At 39.1% G+C, this 23,301-nt stretch overlaps 8 protein-coding genes across 8 annotated transcripts; 7 read left to right on the top strand and 1 right to left on the bottom strand.

Annotated features, from left to right (window-relative positions):
- Window positions 1-318: 318 nt before the first annotated feature.
- BDF20DRAFT_852639 (FAD-linked oxidoreductase-like protein) lies at window positions 319-2,921 on the top strand. The gene is made up of 2 exons (XM_053080088.1): window positions 319-1,844; window positions 1,944-2,921. The coding sequence occupies exons 1-2, from the start codon at window positions 440-442 to the stop codon at window positions 2,624-2,626; spliced, it is 2,088 nt and encodes a 695-aa protein (XP_052939239.1). The 5' UTR covers window positions 319-439; the 3' UTR covers window positions 2,627-2,921.
- Window positions 2,922-3,022: 101 nt separating this feature from the next.
- Window positions 3,023-4,958, bottom strand: BDF20DRAFT_852632 (nucleotide-diphospho-sugar transferase). Its single transcript, XM_053080087.1, has 7 exons — window positions 4,651-4,958; window positions 4,360-4,546; window positions 3,968-4,287; window positions 3,739-3,883; window positions 3,512-3,604; window positions 3,292-3,436; window positions 3,023-3,222 (listed from the first exon to the last, which is right to left on the bottom strand). The coding sequence occupies exons 1-7, from the start codon at window positions 4,896-4,898 to the stop codon at window positions 3,122-3,124; spliced, it is 1,239 nt and encodes a 412-aa protein (XP_052939238.1). The 5' UTR covers window positions 4,899-4,958; the 3' UTR covers window positions 3,023-3,121.
- A 241-nt stretch (window positions 4,959-5,199) lies between these two features.
- Window positions 5,200-6,544, top strand: BDF20DRAFT_293406 (uncharacterized protein). Its single transcript, XM_053075124.1, has 4 exons — window positions 5,200-5,671; window positions 5,766-5,827; window positions 5,925-5,948; window positions 6,044-6,544. The coding sequence occupies exons 1-4, from the start codon at window positions 5,340-5,342 to the stop codon at window positions 6,331-6,333; spliced, it is 708 nt and encodes a 235-aa protein (XP_052939237.1). The 5' UTR covers window positions 5,200-5,339; the 3' UTR covers window positions 6,334-6,544.
- BDF20DRAFT_814878 (uncharacterized protein) lies at window positions 6,448-7,100 on the top strand (the record flags this gene model as incomplete). The annotated part of the gene is made up of 2 exons (XM_053077030.1): window positions 6,448-6,648; window positions 6,744-7,100. The coding sequence occupies 2 exons, from the start codon at window positions 6,448-6,450 to the stop codon at window positions 7,098-7,100; spliced, it is 558 nt and encodes a 185-aa protein (XP_052939236.1).
- Window positions 7,101-8,203: 1,103 nt separating this feature from the next.
- BDF20DRAFT_910414 (uncharacterized protein) lies at window positions 8,204-8,703 on the top strand (the record flags this gene model as incomplete). The annotated part of the gene is made up of 2 exons (XM_053083703.1): window positions 8,204-8,355; window positions 8,430-8,703. The coding sequence occupies 2 exons, from the start codon at window positions 8,204-8,206 to the stop codon at window positions 8,701-8,703; spliced, it is 426 nt and encodes a 141-aa protein (XP_052939235.1).
- Window positions 8,704-9,467: 764 nt separating this feature from the next.
- Window positions 9,468-14,025, top strand: BDF20DRAFT_813789 (uncharacterized protein; the record flags this gene model as incomplete). Its single annotated transcript, XM_053076912.1, has 11 exons — window positions 9,468-9,890; window positions 9,958-10,056; window positions 10,138-10,652; window positions 10,749-10,866; window positions 10,956-11,558; window positions 11,703-12,356; window positions 12,470-12,880; window positions 12,961-13,194; window positions 13,289-13,431; window positions 13,509-13,724; window positions 13,797-14,025. 11 exons carry the CDS (start codon window positions 9,468-9,470, stop codon window positions 14,023-14,025), a joined length of 3,645 nt encoding a protein of 1,214 aa, XP_052939234.1.
- Window positions 14,026-14,426: 401 nt separating this feature from the next.
- Window positions 14,427-15,435, top strand: BDF20DRAFT_852606 (Protoglobin-domain-containing protein). Its single transcript, XM_053080086.1, has one exon. It carries the CDS (start codon window positions 14,535-14,537, stop codon window positions 15,270-15,272), a length of 738 nt encoding a protein of 245 aa, XP_052939233.1. The 5' UTR covers window positions 14,427-14,534; the 3' UTR covers window positions 15,273-15,435.
- A 238-nt stretch (window positions 15,436-15,673) lies between these two features.
- On the top strand, window positions 15,674-22,937 carry BDF20DRAFT_910411 (uncharacterized protein; the record flags this gene model as incomplete). The annotated part of the gene is made up of 10 exons (XM_053083702.1): window positions 15,674-15,981; window positions 16,076-19,909; window positions 19,974-20,186; window positions 20,278-21,017; window positions 21,091-21,205; window positions 21,299-21,560; window positions 21,630-21,968; window positions 22,044-22,688; window positions 22,756-22,818; window positions 22,893-22,937. 10 exons carry the CDS (start codon window positions 15,674-15,676, stop codon window positions 22,935-22,937), a joined length of 6,564 nt encoding a protein of 2,187 aa, XP_052939232.1.
- Window positions 22,938-23,301: the final 364 nt, after the last annotated feature.

Below are 23,301 nucleotides of genomic sequence, written 5' to 3'. Positions count from 1 at the left end.
TTTCAATCCGGAAATATACGATGGGCTGGTTGGAAAAAAGGGAGGTGGGTAAACCATAATTTTCGGCTTCTGGGCTGTCAAAAAAAGGACATTAGACACAAAATAGTAATACAAGGCTATGATTGGTTCATATTGTGGGAAATTACTAAAATAAAAAAACTTAACAGAACCCCCACATAGTGTCACCCTAATTTTTTCTATCGAATCTCTTGCACTCCCCCTCTTCGGAACCAGTTGTTGTTTGTTGCAATAGATAGGCAAGCTACGTTATAAAGAAGCCCTTGGAAGGTCTTGAATTTGTAATAAAATCCTCCGTCATTCCCTTTCTTCTTTTCTCTTCTTTTTTTCATCTTTTTTTTTGTTGTATTCTTTGTATCTTTACGCCTTTTTATACTTCAATCACTTACTTAAATTCTTTGACGTTAATATCCCTAATTGAATGCGCTATCTCGCTCACGGTGCTTGTTACAATCGTACTTTCTTACTGCGTTCATCTTTCAGAGTTCCTACTGCTACGTCATTCATAAGACCTTATACTTCTCGGGTATCTTTACCGAGCATTCATCCCACTACTTATCATACTACTGCTGCTGCTGTTGTAAATAAGACCAGCATTGGCTTTGGCAGGAAATCATTAAGCACACCTTCTAAGCTATTCTCTACCTCTTCCTCCTCTTCCATCATTAACAACAACATTCACTGCAGCAATAGCAACAAGTCATCCTATCTCAAGGCTCTTTCTGCAAGTATCCTGTTGGCTTCTTCCCTCTATTATGTGTCTCAAAAAACCAACATTGCTCATGCAGAATCTTCCCTTGATCACTCATCCGCCTCTCCTCCTCTCTCTCGCAAGGAGGCTCTCTCGTCTATCCTCTCTGACTTACAAAATGATCAAAACAGAATTGCAGTGCATACCAAAAGTACGGAAGAGCTAGCGATGGCTTTGTTTGTCTATCAACTATGTGCACTGCCTTGGTTAGTCGATGCGGCGCCGCATATGATCACTGCTGCTCAGAAATTTGGGCTCGAAGCTCCTATCTATTGGTTTGTTCAGCACACCTTCTTTCGTCATTTTTGCGGAGGGCAAACACCTGAGGAATGCATCTCCAGTATGGATAAACTAGCGCTTTCTGGTATCAACTGTATCCTGGATCTCTCTGTGGAGGCCGATTTGCATCTGGAGAGCAGCCAAGCTCAAGATCCATCCAAAGAAGGCGGTAAATACTATCGAGACGATCAACATGCCGATGTTATTCTCAAGATGCTCAAGACATGTGTTGCCACAGCTGCTCAAGGCGGTAAACCCACCACCCGTTCCATGGTTGCGCTCAAGGTCACCGCTTTGTCTCCCCCCGAACTCTTGCTTCGTTTGAATCAAGTCCTTAGCTCGCTGGACCAAGGCTTTGTGAGTCGCCAAAAGAACGGATATATTGATGCCGATGGTATTCAGCAGGTGGCAGAGACGGTGTTGCCCGAGGCTGAAACAGAAGAACAGCAGAAGCAACGTGATATGATCTTTGATCAACTGAGACAGAAAGGCATTCTGTTGGATGTCATTGAATATCGCAAGCTGTTTGATTTGCAAGGCACCGGCCGTGACATCTGGTGGCGCACACGTCAAACGGATGCAGCTAAAGTAAGCCTTACGATGGAGGATTTAGAAGCTTTGGATCGTATGGAAAGCCGTTTGGATGAGATTTGTGGTATGGCGCACGAGGCCAATGTGGGTGTCATGATTGATGCTGAACAGTCTTACTTTCAAGAAGCCATTGACTATGTGGCCATTAATCTTCAAAGAAAGTACAATCAAGAACAGAATAAGCGACCCACTGTTTACAATACTTGTAAGTGTACATGATGATGAAGCTTTTCCCGGATGAAGAAAGGAGAGGGACCTCACTCTTATACATCCTACATACATTATCCCCTTTTTTTTACTATAGATCAAATGTATACCAAAGCAGCAGGTGGAAAACTCAAATTAGATGTTGAACGTTCCGAACGGGAAAACTTTCGATTTGCAGCCAAGTTAGTCCGGGGTGCTTACATGGTGTCGGAACGTCAGCGCGCTAAAGACATGAACTACCCTTCCCCGATCCATGATACCATCGAGGATACACACGCGTCCTATAACAGCGGTGTCCGCTACTTACTCGGCAAAATCAAGCAACATCAAGAACAAAAGCTTCTCACGGCAAAAGACAGCAACGAAGAATGCCAACCTTTAACAGCCTCCAATTCTCCTATTGTGTTTATGGTCGCCAGCCATAATCGTGATAGTGTCATCTTGACGATTGACGAAATGGAAAAGAACAACATTTCGCCTCACTCGAACGTGGTTCAGTTTGGTCAACTTTACGGCATGCAAGACCAATTATCCTACACGCTAGGCCATCATGGCTTTGCTGTGTACAAATACTTACCCTACGGTATGATTGATGAAGTCATCCCTTACTTACTCCGCCGTGCTCAGGAAAATGCTTCCGTGTTGGGTGCTGTGAATGTAGAGCGCGCATTGATTTGGAAAGAATTGAAAGGAAGAATGACAGGCGATGTAGCTGAACCTGCCGTGGTCGTTAGTACTTCACCGGCAGCCACCGATATTTCCATCACAGACACTGCTTAATTTCCTTGGGACAATCCCCATGCATAGGATTCCTCCCCACTCAAATCTCTAACATCTATCTAGTTTGCTTCTTTTATATATATATCATTTGTATTGTACAGTAGAATCACTTTTTTCTCGTTTATTTTTATGTCATCTATACTAATTTTTTTTGTCTTTCTCCATCAATACGCTTCATCCTCAGGGAGATCATCCCATTAGAAGTTGATGTATAAATTGCATTTTTCTCCCAAAAAGAAATGAATACAGAATGTTTTTTTTTTTTTCGTAAAGGGACCAACAACCTCATTTCCCCGCCCCCCACATAAAAAAGTTTAAGGTTTTTAGAGTTTATCATTTGTAACACGGCGATCCAGAAACTGGGCTGCCAATAAAAGAACAGGAATTTTCTTTTTCTCTCGACCCGACAACTAAACTTTTTTTCTTTTTTTTTTATTTCTCAAGCTTTTTGGATATCATTTTGCTCTCTTTCCCTCTTATCCGTATCCCTTTCGTTTACATAAGGATTTCATTATGGTAGCAAGACTTTAATTCCTTGTGCGGTAATACGATACAGTTGCGAATAATGGTTTCATCCATGACAGACACATCTTTACCTAATTCAAATACCAGCGTTAGTATCGAGCCCTCTCCAATTCATGTAGGTATGCCCGCGCACTACTTGCCTAGAATGGTAATGCTTTGACTCTTGCGACCATTCTTCATCATCGAGGTGTCTTCTTCACTAGGCACAGGACATCCTTCCACACGTGCCCACATACCTATACGACTGTTCCAACCAATAATGGAATGAAGAACACAGCTTCCGGTCTATTCAACAAAACAAAATAGGTGAACAAAACAATGTGGGCGAGTCAAAAAGAAGGGACTGCTAACTGTACTTACACCGATGTGAACACTATCGAGAATAATAGAGTCCTTGATACGAACACCAGGCATGATATTGACACGAGGACCAATGGATACATTAGGGCCAATCTACGAAAAAAGAAAAAATAATGTGTTGAGCCTCCTCCTCCGAATGGCATGTTCTTACAACACGCGTCTTTCTTGATGTTCTGCTTTTTTATTTTATTTTTATTTTTATTTTTATTTTTTATTTTTTTGCTTACCTTGGCTGTAGGATCCACATGAGCAGAAGGATGAATATAGACAGCACCCATGATCTCTGGTCCTTCTGGTGTATTTTGAGCAAGTCTGTTTGAATTTTCATGAGCTTCAGCTTCAAGATAAAGGGCATTTGCTGAAATAGCCGATCTAGATTTGTAGGCGCAGTCTATGAGCAATGAGCAAAAGAATAGTTTCGATCGATGACCTTTTTCTCATGGACGTTCATTTTACCCTGCTGTTTTGACTTGTCTCCAGAATTGCTTTGTCACGTGAACATATAAATTGTTGTTTTCTGTCAAAGGTCTCAAAATATCTTGTTCTAAACGTAATTCATCTCGGTTGGAATAAGCAACAAATTCAGTGGGTTCTTGTCCTTCTTTCTTATCGAGCGCCTTTTTCATTTCAGAAAAGACAGCAACATCGAACAAAAAGACACCACAAGAGATGAGGTCTGAGATGAAAGTGTCGGGTTTCTCGACGTAGTGAAGCACTTGATTCGTTTTTTCATCCGCGACGAGACAGCCATACTTGGTGACTTCACTGAAAGGTACCTAAAAATATCAATGACCCCCCATCAGAAAGAGCTCTGAGGCACGGGCTCGGTTCAGAAGGCTCACGTTTACCTTGGTTCCTAGCATAGTACAAATACCACGATGACGCATATGGGCGTCCATCATATCATTCAACGGGAAGGAACAAGCAATATCAATATGCATAACAAAAAAGTGCTTTGTTTGTCCTCTCAAAATCTCATCACGGAAATGATAAATACCGCCTGCTGTTCCCAAAGCTTGGTATTCGTGAAGGTAACTGGTGGGTTTGTGCAGGGCAGAAAGATGGAGGTGAGTGCATTGAAAACTTGAGATGGGGGGGGGTTCCTTTGTGAATGGCATTGTCCCATGAGGCGAGCTTACCGAATGTTTAATTTAGGAAATTCAACGGCAGCATTGTCAATGTAAGGTGCAAAGACTTTATCTTCAAATAAGCCGATAATCAACACTTCCTTTAAACCTTTGACTTTGGAAAGGGCGTCCAAGTGATGAGAAATAAGAGGTCGACCGGCTACTGGGAAAAGTGGTTTGGGACAGTTGAGGGAAAGAGGACGGAAGCGTGTACCTCTTGAAGGTCCACCCACTAAAATAACAGCCTTTGTATCTGCCATGTTGAAATTGCCAATTGTTGATTAAAAAAAAAAACCAAAAAAACTGGGATATTGAAGCGTGTCTCTCTGTGTAGTTTATGTAACAGAAAATAATTGTAACTGAGTTTTTTTTTGGTTGGATCCTGTCGAACCAAAAAATGCATTGAAACGACGGCTGTCATTGTCCTGGTTTTTTTTTTTTTCAATTAATGGATCAAAATGACTATTAAATTGCCTATATATCACAAGCATTTCCCTTTCTTCTTCTTCTTCTTCTTCTTCTTCTTCTTCTTTTCCTTCTTTGACTCTGAATCACAGAATGACAGACATAAGCGAGCCCTTTCTTCATACCATCAAATGCTCTGACTGTAATTTATATATCGATATTCGTACCTTGAATAATCATCAATGCGAAAAATGTAAGATGATTCTATTTTGACAAGTTATTGAAAAAGCTGTATCATGCTGACAAAGTCCAATTCATCTATAGCAAAAATTCCTGTATTCAACAGTAGAAAAGCTGGCCATGGCGGCGGTAGTATTAGACGAAACGACAAGACGGATATCGAGCATACGACGATTCAGAGGAGATTGAAAGAAAAGGCCGGCACCAATGCATTCAATATCGGCATGAAAAAGATACTGCAAAAAATGAAAGGCAATGAGCACCAAGAGCCTTGCCTCACTATCAATGATAGAGATACAGCAGCCTCTTTCTTGTCTAGTCGACTATCACCTACATTATCCACGTTTACAATGTCTACTGCTTCAACCTCTTCCGTGACAACTCCTAGGTAAAAAAAAAAAAGAAAAAAAAAAGAGAAACTAGACACATCCACTCAACGTCCAGCTGCTGACTCATGCTTAACAATTCTATGCATTCTATAGATCATCAAATAATGACAATTGCTATCGATATGACAGCCATTTCTCTGACCGATATGATCCAGGTAAAAAAAAAAAAAAAAAAAAAAAAAAATCAGAAAATGCAACACTCTCCCTGACTACCTCATTCTTCATTTCTTATTATCTATGAAACACCTATAGATTTCAATTATTTCAAATTGCAAGGTAAAGTAAAAAGAACAAACCAAATCTTGCAAAAGGGGGAAGCTTAAAATGTGTGTTTGACGTTCTGTCAATTAATTCAAAATTTCCTAATAAAGGAAGAAACAAAGAGCTTTTTGCTGACAATAGCAAGAAAAAAAATGAACTAGACGATATCTACAGCGAACTACTTTTAACAATGAACATGAAAGAAGACATGTGCTCATTATGTTATCAGATTATCTCAATGAACGACGAGTCAGTCAAAGATCTCAAGTCTAGAAAACTCTATCACAAATCATGCTTCTGCTGCACTTTGTGTCGTATTCCACTGTCAAGTGCATCTGCCTGTGAATTCAACAATAAGCTTTTCTGCCCCAGAGATTATCAAGTCATGAACGCAAGGTAAAGTACACTCTCTCATCCCTACACTGTGATCACTATCGCTCGATGGCATAACGAAACTCATGGTATCTGAATGCGTGTCGTCCATAGAGCGTTGAAAAACAAAACCATGCCAAAAATGTGCTTTCATTGCAAAAGAGAACTCAAAGAGGGAGAGGCTTTCAAGACGTACAAGAATCGCATTTATTGCCATGATGATTTCGTTCAGTTATTTGCACCAAAGTGTCGTTCCTGTCATCAACCGGTAGAAAATGAAGCTGTTTCAGCGATGGACGGCAAGTTGGAAGGAAAATGGCATATGGCATGTTTCAATTGCCAGGTACATTATTATTTTATTTTTTTCTGCCAACGATTGGTTCTAGAAGCGCACTCTTTTAAAACGTCCCGATTTTTCATTTCTTCTCATCTGTCTAGATATGCCATGAGCCCTTCCCTGATAACACATTCTATGTATTTGATCATCAGCCCTATTGCAAGAAGCACTATCATCTATTGAACAATTCTCTTTGCAGCCGATGTCATGAAGGAATCGAAAACCTTTGTGCTCTTACCGCTGAAGGATGGCGATTTCACCCCAGCTGCTTTACTTGCGAAGTATGCCAGCAACGACTCGGTGATACCTATTATGTATTTGAAAACAGAATCTACTGTGAAGAGCATATACAACGACAACTCGGAAAAAATAACCAAAATAATAGCCACTCTAACAACAGCCAATTATTAGATAAGCGCAGGACGCAAATCTATAACATGCAGTCTAACAAAGCCTAAGTTTTTTTTTTTCATTACAGTCATACACCTTGATGGTGTTATGACAAAATTCCCCTTTATTTAAACTTTTGTATACTATTCTCTCTTATGTAGGCTATCATACCACTACCGTCCTACTACTAATATAATGCTTAATTATGTTCTATTCAACTTTTTGTGATACACACAAAAATACAATGGGCTTGTTGCTAACGTCATGTTTCTTTTTTTAATGTGTTCGAGGGAATCCAAATCATCACAAACCAAAACACCGACTATGGCTAAATACAATGATCATAGGCATCTCCCATGCAATTTAAAAACTAGTTTTTTGTTTCGATTACAAATTCATTGGGTGCAATAGGGCTTTACTTGAGCGGTTTGAATGGTGAACAGACACGAAAGGGCAACAAGAGCTGTAAGCATTGCTACGATCGATAGAACACTGTTTGAGAATCATTCAACCTTTTTTTTATCTTCATCTTTGATGGATCGTCTAAAGAGCTCTTTTAACAAGCAGTATCATTTCAGCATAGAATAGAACGTAAACTTTGGAATGCAGGTTCAAAACTTACTCTTCTGAATTCAGATATTCCATCACAATGTGCATCCCTATCGAACTCATATGTCAATGAATGTTATACTAGGAAAAGAGAAAAGTAGCAGCAAATTGAAAACTCATGGGTCTGTTAAGAAGATTCCAATAGCAAGCAGATAGTCTTCCTCAGTAAGATGAAAAGGCTTTTGTCACAATACGGGGAAATGGATGAAACAAATAAATATGCTTTTCCATTTGTCTCATAATAGAGTTATATAAATGAGTTTAGCACTATCCAAACATTCTAGAATTGTTTTCGACGCTATTTGGGCATTCTGCATTGAAAGAATAGCGACTGTTATATGCTTTTGCTTTTTATTCGGTATACATAGCTTCTATCTTTTAACTTTCTAGCTGCTTTTTGACGCTATGCTTAGCATCAATGTTGAATGATTGCCACTCCGACAAATTTGTTTTGGGTCGATAGGATACACCCTTTTTCAAGTATCACTTTGAAGGCAGTTTTTTTTTTTACGAGGATAACGCGAGCATCTGCAGAAACGGATATCGTACAAGACAACCTGAAATGAACTCAATTCCAGATAATAGTAAAGCGAAACGTCTTCGTACGAGAAACCCAATCCAACAACTTGTCAACACATTTCCTCAACTTGCCATTTCGGCCGCCATTCTTCTTTTCACACTTGCTGCCATTCCGCCGAAACCTGAAGTGTTGAGGTAAACGGCAACAATGATAAAGAAAAATAAAATAAAAGTTGTCTTATCCGAGTATGGATTTATCCCAAATTTAGTGGTACACTATTTTATTTGTCAGTGTTAGCGGGTATTGGTGTCAGTAGCGTATTTACTATTCTGCAACTGAAAAAGGTTGAATACAGAAATTGGCAGCAAAATCCTACGACCAGACAATATATACAAATTGCAACTCTATCCACCATCCTTTCGTTTACCGGCTTGAGTATAACATTTTGGTCCACTTATGGACTCTTGTCACCTGTCCTTGTTATCATTGGCTTTATCTTTATCATGTCATGCTTAACAGTGATTACAGCCTTCATGTCTTGATAAAGAAACAGTACTTGGCAATATAATTTACGTTACACGACCCATTTTTATGATACAAATCAATCTCCTAGAAATAAAGGCCTAAAAAGGGGTAACGAGCTTATAAGCTAGACTTGGTCGCTTCAGTCTATTCTTTCTCTTGTTTCCTTTCTTTCCTCTATTCAGAATATATATATTACAATATTTACAAGAGTTCTGCCCATTTGCATATAATAAAAACTACATTTCAATAGAAGCGTCTCTTTCCGAATATTCGTACGTAAGGATAATAGAATATGAACTATTCAAACCCTTTCGAAGATACTTCTGAACTAGATTTGAATGGAAATGAATACAACCCCTCCAGCCGGCCTACTGCTACCTCTCATGGTAACAACCATCCTCAACAACGAATCGATCCACAGCAAAACCAATTGGATCAAAGTCAGCAACAATATAGCCCCTACATTCCGAATGCTGATTCTTCGTCACATACACAACAACAAGAACAGCAGTATCATCCGATACCAACACCAGCTTATAGTCATCAACAGCTGAAAAGAGCTGATTCCTCATTTGCATTAGATGAAGGTAAATGCACCATTATAAGAAGGAAGGGTCAGGGCAATGTCGGAGAAAACGACCTGAGACCTGAAAAAAAAAAAAAAAAAAAAAGATCAGATCAAAACCTTAAGCTTTCCAAGGGGGAGGAACAATTCACATAATACAACTGACGCTTTCGCTATCCATCTATTCTAGGTTCTCTGTATGACGATAATCTGCTGATGCAAGACGATGATGACAATTTACAACTGTTAACCAATAGAGGTGATATTGCTGGTCGTGCAAAGCAACCGTTGCAGCCTCAATCCACTACTTCAGCCACATCTGCTAATAAAGGCACTTTAGGCCGAGGCCTATCGAAGCCATTTTCATCGACAAAAAAGTACAAACAACGACAGTCCTTCAACGTAAAAGAGTACTTGAAAAATCTATTCAGTAAAAATCAGACCGCTTCAGGCACAGCTGGTGAAAATGGTGAGCGCATCATTCATATCAACAATAATCATCTCAATGATGAGCAAAAGTTTTTGCACAACCGTGTTTTCACTGCAAAATATACCGTCATTACATTTTTGCCAAAATTTCTGTACGAAGAATTCTCAAAATATGCCAATCTCTTCTTTTTATTTATTTCTGGTATACAGGTAAGCTCGTTAAAGAAGTGGAAGCCAGATGTTATCAATGTCCATTGACAATTTTATTGGGTAATAGCAAATTCCTGGCATTTCACCGACTTCGAGATATACAACACTTGTGCCGCTTGTCATTGTATTACTTATCACCGCCGTAAAAGAAGTGATTGAGGATTGGGTAAGCGCTTTCCGCCTATTTCGACACGTCCATGCTATAGACATCATATCTAACAGCCAAAATTGTGTCTTTTGTATACAGGGTGTTCATCGTTCAGATGCAGAATTGAATGCTCGAAAATGTAAAGTACTGGTGGGCTCGCAGTTTGTCGAAAAGACTTGGCGTGATGTTAAAGTGGGAGACATATTACGTGTTGAAAGTGGAGAGAATTTTCCTGCAGATTTGATTTTGGTGAGCAGCTCTGAGCCAGAGGGCTTGTGTTATATAGAAACAAGCAATTTGGATGGTGAAGTGAATTTAAAAATCAAACAGGCTCTGCCACAAACAGCAACCATTTTGGATCCAGTGGCTATGAGTCGCTTAGAAGGCGTCATTAAATCAGAGCAACCCAATAATCGCCTGTATAATTATGACGGCGTCCTTTCGGCAAGCACTTCCTTTTCGGATGAAAACAATCATGTTGCAGGAAAGATCAAAGAATATGCATTGGATCCTACACAACTTTTGTTACGTGGCGCGCAGCTACGCAACACCTTGTGGATTTATGGTATCGTTGTCTTTACAGGTCACGAAACAAAGCTCATGCTGAACTCTAGGTATACTTTTTTCATACCAGCTTGTGCACATGGTTTAGCAAATTTGAATTTTTGTGCGGGTTTCATTTGTACTCATCTTATTTTATACCCTTGTAGCAAAAAACCTTCCAAAGTATCCAATGTTACGCGTATCACAAACCGTAATATCTTGTATTTATTTGCTATTCTCGTCGTGATGAGCGTTGCATGTTCTATCGGCGGTCTAGTGTTTTCAGTAAGGACCAAGAGAGGGATGTTGATGAATTTCCCCCCTCGAGGGCATACAACTCAACCATACACTCTTTTATTACATTATCTGTATAGATTACAAAAAGTGGTTACGTAGATGGATACTTACAGCTAGAAGCGCAAAATTCCCGAGCACAAGCATTCGGCTACGATATCCTTACCTTTCTCATTTTGTTCAACAGTTTCATCCCTATCAGTTTAATGGTCACTATGGAAATTGTTAAATTTGTTCAGTCTTATCTGATTCAATCCGACCTGGATATGTATTACGATAAAACAGATACGCCAGCAGTAGCACGCAGTAGTAGTTTGATTGAAGAACTAGGACAGGTGAAATTTGTATTCTCGGATAAAACAGGTACGCTTACCTGTAATGAAATGCAGTTTAGAGAATGTTCTATTGCTGGGATTTCTTATGCCGAGAAAGTGGATGCCGATAAGCAAGCTCGCGATGGCGTGGATGATCCCACCTTACAATACAACTTTACCCAACTCAAGGAACACCTCACATCACATCCAACGGCCAATGTGATCAATGAGTTTTTAACACTGCTGGCCACTTGCCACACAGTCATTCCAGAGGCTCAAGAAGGCACAGACGAAAAAAAGTACCAGGCTTCCTCACCAGACGAAGGTGCTCTTGTGAAAGGTGCTAGTGATTTAGCCTTTAAGTTCCATGTAACGTTCATTTTTTTCAAAAAAAAACAAAAAAAAAAAAAAAAAGAAAGACAACCGTTGTATCATTTGCTTCCAATTAGAAAACACTCATTTTTCTATGTGCACCTAATCCATATTCATCTATTTCTGTTTTCTTTTTTCTAGACACGAAAACCAAATTCAATTGCTTGCTCACAATTAGGTGTGGAATATGAATACCAAGTGTTGAACGTTTGCGAGTTCAATTCAACGCGTAAACGGATGTCAGCGATTATCCGTGCACCTGATGGCAAAATAAAACTTTATTGCAAAGGCGCAGATACCGTGATTTTGGAACGGCTTGCAGAGAATAATCCTTTTGTGGAAAATACATTACTTCATTTGGAAGATTTCGCTTCCGAAGGGCTTCGTACATTATGTATCGCTATGAGAGAAATCCCTGAAGATGAATATGCTCGTTGGTCTCAGATCTACGACAGGGCAGCCACTACCCTTGTGAATCGTGCAGATGAACTGGATAAGGCTGCTGAAATGATCGAGCAAAATCTGTTCTTGCTTGGTGCAACAGCCATCGAAGACAAGCTACAAGACGGTGTGCCTGACACAATTCAAACGCTACAAGAAGCAGGTATCAACGTCTGGGTTTTAACTGGAGATCGACAAGAAACAGCCATTAACATTGGGTATTCCTGTAAATTACTAAATGAGGAAATGAGCTTAATTATATGTAACGTGGAGAGTCATTGGGAAACAAAGATCTTTCTTGAATCAAAATTAAAAGATGTAACAAGCGCTATGGAAAAAGGAGAAGAGTTAGAGGTAAAGTATTGTAATAAAAAAACAGAGCAAAACAGCCTAGAAGCCTGTTTTCATAAAATTCACATCGTTCCTGTTATTGTTCATATGATTCATTACTAAAATGTTTTCCATAGCCATTGGCATTCATTATTGATGGCAAAGCACTAACATTTGCTTTAGAAAAAGATATAGAAAAGCTCTTATTTGATTTAACAGTGTTATGTAAGGCAGTGATCTGCTGCCGAGTCTCCCCGTTACAAAAAGCTCTTGTCGTCAAATTGGTTAAAAAATATGACAAATCCATTCTTTTGGCCATTGGAGATGGTGCTAATGATGTTTCTATGATTCAAGCGGCGCACGTTGGAGTAGGTATCAGCGGTGTGGAAGGTCTCCAAGCGGCTCGAAGTGCTGATTTTGCTATCTCTCAGTTCCGTTACTTGAAAAAGTTGCTACTGGTACACGGTGCATGGGCTTATCAGAGGTTGAGTAAGATGATCTTTTACTACTTTTACAAGAATGTCGCGATGTATTTGACGCAATTTTGGGTGAGTTCAAATAATAACAAAAAAAAAGTGCTTTAATTTGAGCTCATAAATGTTAAATTTCGGTTCTTCAAATCAAATAGTACGCGTTTTATAATGGTTTCTCAGGCTCAACTTTGTATGAATCATGGACAATGTCATGCTTTAATGTCATATTCACTTTCTTACCACCATTATGCATTGGTATATTTGACCAATTTGTTACAGCAAGAATGCTTGACAAATATCCTCAAATGTATATGCTTGGACAGAAAAATGAATTTTTCAATCAAAAAAAATTCTGGGGTTGGTTTGGCAATGCAGTGTTTCATTCTTTGGTAAACATTTGTAAACATTTTGTAATTGAATCAAAAATTTCGAATTGTAAGCTTATTGGCTGTCTATTATTTTTTATTAAAAAAAAAATTACAGGTTTTATTCTTTTTGGGTGTAGGAATGCTCAGTACAGATGGCGTCTTCTCCAATGGGATAGTCGGTGGGCAGTGGTGGGCAGGTACCGCTGTTTTCACTGCTGTTTTAGGTTGCATTCTTTGGAAAGGTGCTTTGATCACAGAGTAAGTTTACCAATGCCTCGGATAAAAGAGAGTTTGCAGAGAATCTAATGAATATTAAACCGTAACAATAAATATAGTGTGTGGACAAAGTATGCTTTTATTGCTATTCCAGGATCGATGATAATTTGGTTTATCTATTTGCCTGTCGTCGCTTTTATAGGGCCCGCTATCTCTGTTGATATCTTTCCCGAATATTATGGCATTGTACCTGCTCTCTGGGGCAATGTGAATTTCTGGTTGTTCGTATTGCTGGTACCATTCGTTTGCAATCTGAGAGATTTTGTTTGGAAATAGTAAGTTATTGAATAACTCTTTAAAGCATTATAGTAGCTTAAGGTACTCATTGTAATTGCTTGTATCAATAGTTTGAAGAGAATGTATCGCCCGCTTTCGTACCATTATGTACAAGAAATACAAAAGTACAATTTACCAGATTATAGACCCCGTATGGATCGTTTCAGACAAGCCGTGAACAAAGTGCGTCGTATCCAGCGTCTAAAAAGAAACCGTGGTTACGCCTTTTCACAGAATGACAGTGACCAGGCAAAGCTGATTCGCGTCTATGATACCACTCAGCAAAAGCCATTAGGTTAGAGATACAAAACCAAAAAAAAAAAAAAAAAAAAAAAAATGAATACGATAAATTTTTTGATAGCGGCAGACGCTTTTTCATTTTTTCCGTTTGAACATATCATACATAATCGTTTACCCTATTATCTTCCCCTCAAAGTGATCATCAGTACCACGTTTTAGGAATTTTTATTTGTGTACTATTATTTAACCACAATACCGGTGTCACGTCCTCCTGGCATGATTCAAAGGAAATGCCAATGTCTTCAATCAATTACTTCAATCCTTCTATTTCATTGGATGTGTTTCCAATATATATTGTTTTCATTGTCTTTTATTGTTTGGACTAGATTACAAATTGTCTCTTCTGCAATCCCATCCGTTTCCGATAAACCGCGAAAATAAACTTCATCTTAAAACTCCATTTGTTTGTTTAAATGAACGTTTGTTAAATATAACAGTGAATCAATGTTTATTTGTTTTTTATACTTTGTTTTTTTTTAAGGACTCCTACCTTAGTCACAATAGCAATTATGCCCACGGAACATATTGACGAGAAGAAGCTTTATACGGATGACAAGTACCGTTACGATTATATTGCTGCTTACATCGGTTTTGGCGAAAAGGATCTTCAAGCCATTCAAAACGTCGCTGAAAAGATGGAACCCCTTGTTCCCGCGCTCGTGGATGCCGTCTATGTGAAGCAATTTGACTTTGACGTGACCAAGAAATATTTCTTGCCCAAGAATGAAGGCTTCAATGGCCAAGTTGCTGACTCAATCGATGATTTAACTCTGGATCACCCTCAAATTAAATTCCGTAAGCATTTTTTGGCCAAGTATCTGTACCGTATCCTTAGAGGTCCTTACGATGAACGATTCCTCAAATACCTTGATTGGGTCGCCAAGATTCACACTGATACCCCTGAAAAGGCAAGCAAAATCAACGTCGACTATATCCACGTCAATGCATTGATGGGTTTCGTCTCTGCTGGGATTGTGAATAGTATCTGCTCCCTAAATTTGGATCGTGAGGTCGAAAAGGCTGCTTTAGATGCTTTCACCAAGTTGATGTGGGTTCAAAACGATTATTATGCCAAGTATTATATGAACCCTTATTTCAATGAACAGATGCAAAAGAAACATGCTGCTGAAGAGGCTATGACCAAGGCTGCCCAAAAGAGTAACTTCTTTGATCTTAATATCTTTTCTGTTATTGTGGGTGTCATTGCTGGTGGTTTGGGTGTTTGGATGGCTTTGAACAAGGCTTAAACTGTTTTATTTAATTTACTATTATCTCCTATCCGCACTCATATTTAATCCCTGTGTAAATATATCCTTTTTGTACATCATTACTAATCTGGAAAATAAAATTGCATTCATCATTTTGCATTTTATGCCAAAACAGACAATCATCCACGAACGTCACTTCTCTGTACATACTTTTTTAACCTAATATCTTTCAGTTATTATTACTAATGACTACAGACGGAAAGTCGTAAAGTTCAAATGCATCAAGCAATTCACGACTTGGAAAACGCGGTTTGACACGGTTTTGAGTTTGAAGTCACTGAAAAGTCAAATTCATGCTCATTCTCATTTTTTTTTTCTTTGTAATTTTCTGCTTCAATCAACTTAAAAATTCTAACTACTTCTATAAATAAGTGATCACTATGGTAGATCATAGCAATGCTCCGAAATTACAAGGAGTATTAGCTCTACTGGAAAGCAAGCAGAAGGATCCGAACAACACTGATGTTGAAACGAGATTTTTCAACGAGGGATTAGAATTCCTTCTGTTGTCTGATCACTGGTGGTGTGATCAAAACATCTTACCAATTGCCCGAGAGTCACTATGGCTCTTCTCACTTCCAGAACATAACCCAATTTTACAGTATAAAAAGAAGCTTAATAATCAGTTGATGACTTGTACTTCCTGTGTACAAGTGTACCAAAACTCTAAGCAGTTTGTTAAGCAAAGGTAGCAACCTTTTTTTATTGTACTTGGCAAACAAGCGTTCCGGCTCTATTTATTTTTCCGATAAGATTATTCAAACGAGCTTTTATCTCTCTAGATATGAAGAACAATTTCCTAAAAGTACCGTAGACGATTTTTTCAAAACTATAGAAAAATTTGACATTGATCGAGTGAGCTCGTCTTTAACTGCGCAATCAGAAGAATTTAATATGACAACTGAGATTATCTGTGCCATTCTCGAGGTGATATGTGCACCTCAAATGTTAGAAGATTGTGACGGAAAGTTTGCCAAAACGTTTGAAGCAATTCAAAAAGCGGGCTCATTCCCAACATTCGACACAGCTACAGCCCCCTATATTGTTCGTATGACACTTCATCATCAAAGGGTTGTTAGATTTTGGGCGAGGAAACTATTGGAAAAATTTATCAATACAGATCAATATTCTTTAAACGATGCTGATTTCTTATATATAAAGGATTTTATCTTTGGGATACTGCAGAGTTTTACATCAGTTGGCAGCTTCAGCAGAATAGAGGATTATTGTCAGATAGAAATAACTCACGATTTGGGAGAGTTTTGGAAAGCATTTAGGCTTATAGTTGGATTATCATCACCATCCATGTTGACAGACTCTATAGCAGAATCCAGCACCACGATGCTCGAAGTAATACAGACGCAGCTAGGAGCTTCAGTAGAATGGCTGGGTGAAATACTGAAGACAATGACAAGTATGCTGTTAAAAATGCAGACAAGTTTCTGGGGTACGATTTCTAGCGACAGTGCTATATACTACGACATTATAAAAAAAATTTGCGAACATCAGGTTTTTCAGTCTGCCATGAAAATCGCTCGAGGGGGAAACGCAGGCAGGATTTTACAACGGGATGGAACACCCTATCCTGATGATAAACTCATGGCAAAAATTAAGAATATGCTGGAATGGTTATATCCATTCTGGTCGTCGCTGCGAGCTACACCAGTCGAGAAGGAAATTACAGGCAGAGTTTTGGATACAGTATTTGGATATTTCCAATTGGATATCTGGGGCATCATGAGCAAAGCGTATTGTGCAGAGCTGGGCTTACAAGTGATCAATCAGTGTCTAACGGATGAGTCGCTTCCCATGCATAAAATCAACGAATACATCTTTAAAATTATTGATTTTGCGAAACTTGATTCAGCCTCTTTACCCAACCTAGTAAAGCATATGCCTAACTTGGCAAGAGAAATTCTGTCAGATCTTTTGGATAAAGAATCAATGCATTTACAGAAAATTTTCAGCACAGTTTATAAAATTGATGATGTAATGGGTGAAATAGCTTATGATGATGCTGCTGTCCAAGACCCTGAAAGCTCACCATTCGAACCGATATGGATATCTGTAAAAACTTGTCTCAATAAGGACTTGACAGGCTCGATTTGGCTTGCTTCCTCTATTCTTAAAGCTTATGGAAACATTGCATCTTTTGATATACCCAATATTCTTAGCCAGGACAATGACAAATATGTTATTCGAAGAATTGCTGATCTACACCAATCAACCTCTCATGTACTCAAAATGCTGAAAGCAACAGACCAGCAATCGAGAGAAACCATTTTAGCATCACCAGATCTGTTAAAATCACTCATTCAACTGTTAAAGTCCCCCTATCCCGATATCAAAAGCTACATTTTCGAACTATTCCAAGAAACATCAAGTGAACTCAATCAACGGAGGATTTTGGAGATCATGTTCAAAAGATTTAAGCCTTTAAAATTAATAGATGCTTATAACTCTATGCTGAGAGAATTTATATCTTTACTCAAGTGTCCTACGATCGATATTTTCAATCTGGCTCCCGATACCATTTCATTCTTGTCATACCAAGTCGATTTAGTAAAGTCGTACGTCGTTAATCTCTCAAATATGAATGAAGATGAAGATGGAACAATAGACGAATTTTGGAGTGTTTGCTGGCGAGCACTCAACACAGTGCTAGACAAAGCTTTGCAATGGGCAACACAGTATCGGCCATCAACTGTCGTTAGCTTGATTTTATCAATCCTCGATATAGCGACTCAGTTGATTAGTACGAAGCAAAATTTCGAAAAAGCTATGAAAGCTTCAAAAAATGGCGGTACTGTTATCATCAGCAACGATCACTTAATAACTATTGTAGATTCTTTATCACACTGGATCTACGTCACCAGGATAGAGCTGATATCAAAATTGGTTCCTCTTGCCATCAATATCTTAAATATACTAAAAAGAGCAGAATTAAAGATTTCAGTGGAAGCATACGATCGACTCATGACAGCAGCAACAGGTGTGAACACCAGCAAACTATCAGATAAGGAGAGAGAAGATCTGTTTATGGCCCTCAGTGCTCATGAACCCAACAATTTCATTTTTCTTAACGACGACAGTGACGATGAAGACGTAGAGTGGCAGTCTATTACCTCAGTTGATGCCAACAGTCCTTCTACTGTCTCAATCAATAACGTTTCGACAACCACACCTGCCAATAAAAACGTCAAGAAACGCCAACTTACGTTGGATCAGAGTTTCTCGAATGTTTCGATTGATAGTCCTCCACGTCCCACTTCTGCTCCAGCCACAGCACCATTGAAAGATGCTCGAATCTCAAAGTATTTTGCTGCTACTGCAGAAGAGCCGCACGAGATATCTGACTCTGAACTAGAAGAGGAGTTTGCCGATTTCGACTATAGTCAAGTACCAGATGAATGGCTGCAAGCGACCACCACATCGACCACACCCACGACAGTGGAAAAACAAACGTATTTCGGACAAAATGGAAATATGGATATAGATACAGAATCCCAAGAAACAATAAAAGAAACAAATAAAAGATCAGCAAACGCGATAAATATTACAGGATCTGCAAAACCCAAGAATACCCCATCTTTTTACCCTTCTGTGAACAAAGTTCCTACGTATGCCGTAACCTCTCGTGGTCGAAAGCTGCGTCCACCTTCTATGGGTTTCCCGTCAAAGCTAAAAGCGCTTAGAGATCAACATCGTGCTGAACGCCGCTTAATTGCTACTGCAAAATCGCCTTCAGCTGCCAATATCCTTCGAAAACGATATGGCCATGATTCTCAAGATAACTCTACTGACTCATCGAATTCATCTGATTCGGACGAAGGAGACGACGATTCTGGTTTGTTAGGTTTAATTCACGATTTAGATGATACAGAGGCTTCAAAGCATGTAGAATTAAAGAACAAAAAGGCCAGCGCAAAAGCAGAGAGCGCAAGTATGAAGGCATTGTTCGATACGAAGCCGAAGCGTACCATCAAGTTGATAGCCACCCCTATCTCCAACCCATACCTGGACAGAAAAATGAAAGCCAAAACGCGTGAAATAGCACGCCAGAAGAAGATAGCTCCCAATCTTGATCGTTTATTTAAAGCTGTTTTGTCTTGGGAAATAACAGAGACAGCACGCGAAATTCCACCAAATACGAACGAGCATATGTATTCCAAGGTGCCTGCTACCTTCAAATCATTTGAAGAATATCGTTCTATTTTTGAACCCCTTTTAATACTTGAAACATGGTGTCAATTAGTTCGTGCGAAAGAACAATTGAGTCAAAATGATATACTTGAAAACTGTATCGTAGAAGGACGGTGTCACACAAATGATTTTGTGGATGTGACATTTCAACTTCGGATGAGCTTAATTATGAACAACCTGACTACGGACGATCTTGTCTGTGTTGCTAACCATTTTGGGCCCCAGTTCTTCCAGACCGATGAAAACGTTGGTAGTACTTGGAAAGGAAAAGCCTTCCTTGGTAAAGTAATGTCTATCAATCAGAAGAAAAATATAGGTGAAGTAGTCGTAAGATGTTATTTTGCCGCTGACAGAATTAGTTTGCTCAATTCAATTTCACCTAAAACTTCTTGGAACATACTGAAAATAATGAGGTAAAGCTAACCAAGAGAAAATTGCTTTTTTATATACTTTTTTGTCTAACAGGCTGTTCTTTAGTTTGACAACAGGCATGCGAGAATATGCTGCATTGGAGGCCTTAGAATATTACGATTTGGGCATGGATATCATACAACCTAAACGGACACCTTTGCCAAAACTCGATGATTCGCTAATTAAACAGTACTGTCAGCGATACTATGTCAATGAGCCTCAAGCTGTTGCTATTCTGTCTGCTATGCAGAAAAAGAACGGGTTTTCCCTGATTCAAGGGTACGTCAATTAAGTTACTGTCGCAAATACACTCTAATATTGAGGGATATTGTACTAATTTACATTTCTTGAAATTATAACGACTTACTAGTCCTCCTGGCACAGGTAAAACCAAGACAATTTTGGCTTTAATTGTGTCCTTGCTCGAACAGCGCACTAGTGCATCGACGGATCATCCTTTCGGTGCCAGCAAGCTACTCGTGTGTGCTCCTAGTAACGCTGCAGTAGATGAAATAGCGAAACGTTTGAATGATGGAATAGTTACATCTCGTGGAACACTCAAACCGAACGTTGTACGTGTTGGTGTATCTGATTCAGTGAATGCTAGCGTTAAAGATAGAATTCTCGACAAGCTCATTGAAGATGAGATGAACTCATTCGACAGCGATGAAAATGGTGGCGGTGGAACTAAATGGAGTGCGAAACTAGATGAAATACATCAAGATATTCGTAATATACAGATTCAATTAGATCAAGTAGATCGTGAAATTACTCAGTCGGGTAGTGATATGGTTCAAATGTCATTGTTGCGCGACAAGAGAAAAACCCTGGCCCAAAAATTAACAAAGGCAAGGATTTTGTTGAAAGATACACATCAAGACCAGAAGAATTATGGTAGAGAAATGGAAGTATCGCGAATTCGTGCTCGTCAAAAGGTGCTTTCGAATGCAGATGTTGTGTGTGCCACGCTAAGTGGCAGTGGTCATGATATGTTGACCAGCATGGGTATTACATTTGAAACAGTCATTGTAGACGAAGCAGCGCAGTCAATTGAGATCAGTTCGCTTATTCCCTTGAAGTTTGACACGCAACGATGTATTCTTGTTGGCGGTGAGTGTATTCTGCTCTTATGAAGTGCTAGACACTTAATGAAATTAACCGTTGTAAACTTCATTTCCAATAGATCCAAATCAGCTTCCTCCAACCGTCATGTCACCTTTAGCTGCCAGGTTTGATTACCAACAAAGTCTTTTTCTACGGTTAGAATATACAATGGCGAAGGAAGTCAACCTTCTTAGGTAATATGCTCGCATAAAAAGTTTGTTGGCCTTTTTTTTTTTGGAGAAAGAACTACTGCTTAGATTTTTGATTTTCGCTCATCATTTCCATAGTATTCAGTATCGTATGCACCCAGACATCAGCCGTTTCCCTAGTAAGATGTTCTACCAATCTCGTCTTCTGGATGGACCCGATATGGCTAAGATGTCTTCTGCAGTATGGCACTCTCAGCCTGAATTCCCTCCTTATCGCTTCTTCAATATTATGGATGGTCAAGAAAAAATTGGTCGTGGCAAATCAATTTACAACGTAGCCGAAGCGGATGCGGCGGTTGCTTTGGTGGATAAGTTGTGTGCTAGAATGCCTACTGTTAAGGTAAAAATAGAGAATTTTAGTGTCCTCTATTATTTAATCTTTTTACTGATGCGGCTTAAATTCTTCTAGTTTGCTTCAAGAATTGGAGTTATTACGCCCTATAAACAGCAAGTGGGCCAACTGAAATCAAGGTTTCAAAAGCGTTTTGGAAATAATATTCTTGACGTGATCGACTTTAACACTGTTGATGGCTTCCAAGGACAAGAAAAGGAAATTATCATCTTCTCGTGTGTCCGAGCTGGCCAAGGAAAAGGAATTGGTTTCTTGGCCGATAAACGTCGTATGAATGTTGGCTTAACCCGTGCCAAATGCTCACTGTTTGTTTTAGGCCATGCCCACTCTTTATCCAACAGTGACTATTGGGGTGATTTGGTACGTGACGCTGAACAAAGGTCACTAATTGAAGACGTAAGGGACAAAAATTCACTTTCAATTGATCTTTATTCACAGTTAACTAATCTCTACTTATTTTCCACCTTACAGTGTAAATATCCATATTTCAAGCATAGATTGGATGGGGCTCCTATCCCGCGCAACCTATTTGAAAAGCCATTAACTTCGGCGAAAACAGCTAAGCCTGCAACGCCCATCAGATCCGGACCTGTAAAAATTACTGCACCTGGCATCTTTGACTCATTTCCTAGCTCCAGTCGCTCTATGCGTAACTCAGTTACTGAAGACGAACGTATGAGAACTTCAAATAGAAAGCGTCCATTCACCTATACCCCGGAAGATCCTTCTGCCCGAAGCAATACCCGACGTAAATTGGATACTATGAACGACAAGGATACCATTATGACTGAAGCACAAGAGGTTGCCAGTAGCAGCGATAGTAATAAGTCCTTCATTGAAAAAGTTAGAGAACAAAAATTATTGTCCATGAAAGGAGAAGTAGCAGCTGGACAGGTGTCGAATAGTGCTACATCGCTTCCATCAGCAGCAAATAAACGCACCATACCACCGCATAAAAAGTTGAGCTTAGAAGAGTATAGGAAAGCAAGGGGATTACCACCCGTGGCTCCATCATCTCGTGGTCGAGGTCCATATCCCTTACCTCCTCGCACCAGCAGCAGGCCTGCCCCTGATTCCTCCCTGTTTATAAAAAATCGAAAATGGGCTGCACCATTGGTAAAGTGTTGCACTTTAGAAAATCTCATCAAGATCTATATTAAAGTTCTTTTTTCTTATTCCTTAGCGTCCAAAGCCAACAAGAATTTTGCCTGATGGTGTAAGCGCAAGAGAAAGAGCGATGATACAGGTAAACTTCTCTTATATAAAAGAAAACCGTCTACGTGCGAATTATCTCACTGAGAGATCTTATATTTCTGATAGCACAAGGCAGATAGAGAACAAATGAAGAAGTACCGTGAAGAATAGAGTCAACATGTGCAATGCAGATCCCTGTCACAGATTTGCGAACGAACTCACCAAAATTTTGGTTGATACACCACATTATAATGGCGACCTTAACAAGTACCGACATTCTGATTGATATTTGCAACGGAAATATTCAAGTAGTGGTCGTTCCAAACATCCTTATAATTTACATAATCATTTTAACGCTTAATTAGAGATTAATAATTGCCTTAGGAGCGACACAATGAAAAACTGTACATAGCTATATCGTTCAATCCTAAAGGCGTCAACATATTTTATACTTCAAACATACTTTTTGTTACGATAACAGCACTTATCAACTATACCATTTCCTTTAATATGTACCGTGATCTACTAAATGATG

This window comes from Mycotypha africana, assembly GCF_025528875.1.
Source record: "Mycotypha africana strain NRRL 2978 chromosome Unknown BDF20scaffold_2, whole genome shotgun sequence".
NCBI classification, from domain to species: Eukaryota; Fungi; Mucoromycota; class Mucoromycetes; order Mucorales; family Mycotyphaceae; genus Mycotypha; species Mycotypha africana.
The sequence above is the reverse complement of the archived record's forward strand: the minus strand, read 5'-3'. Positions and strand labels throughout refer to the sequence as shown.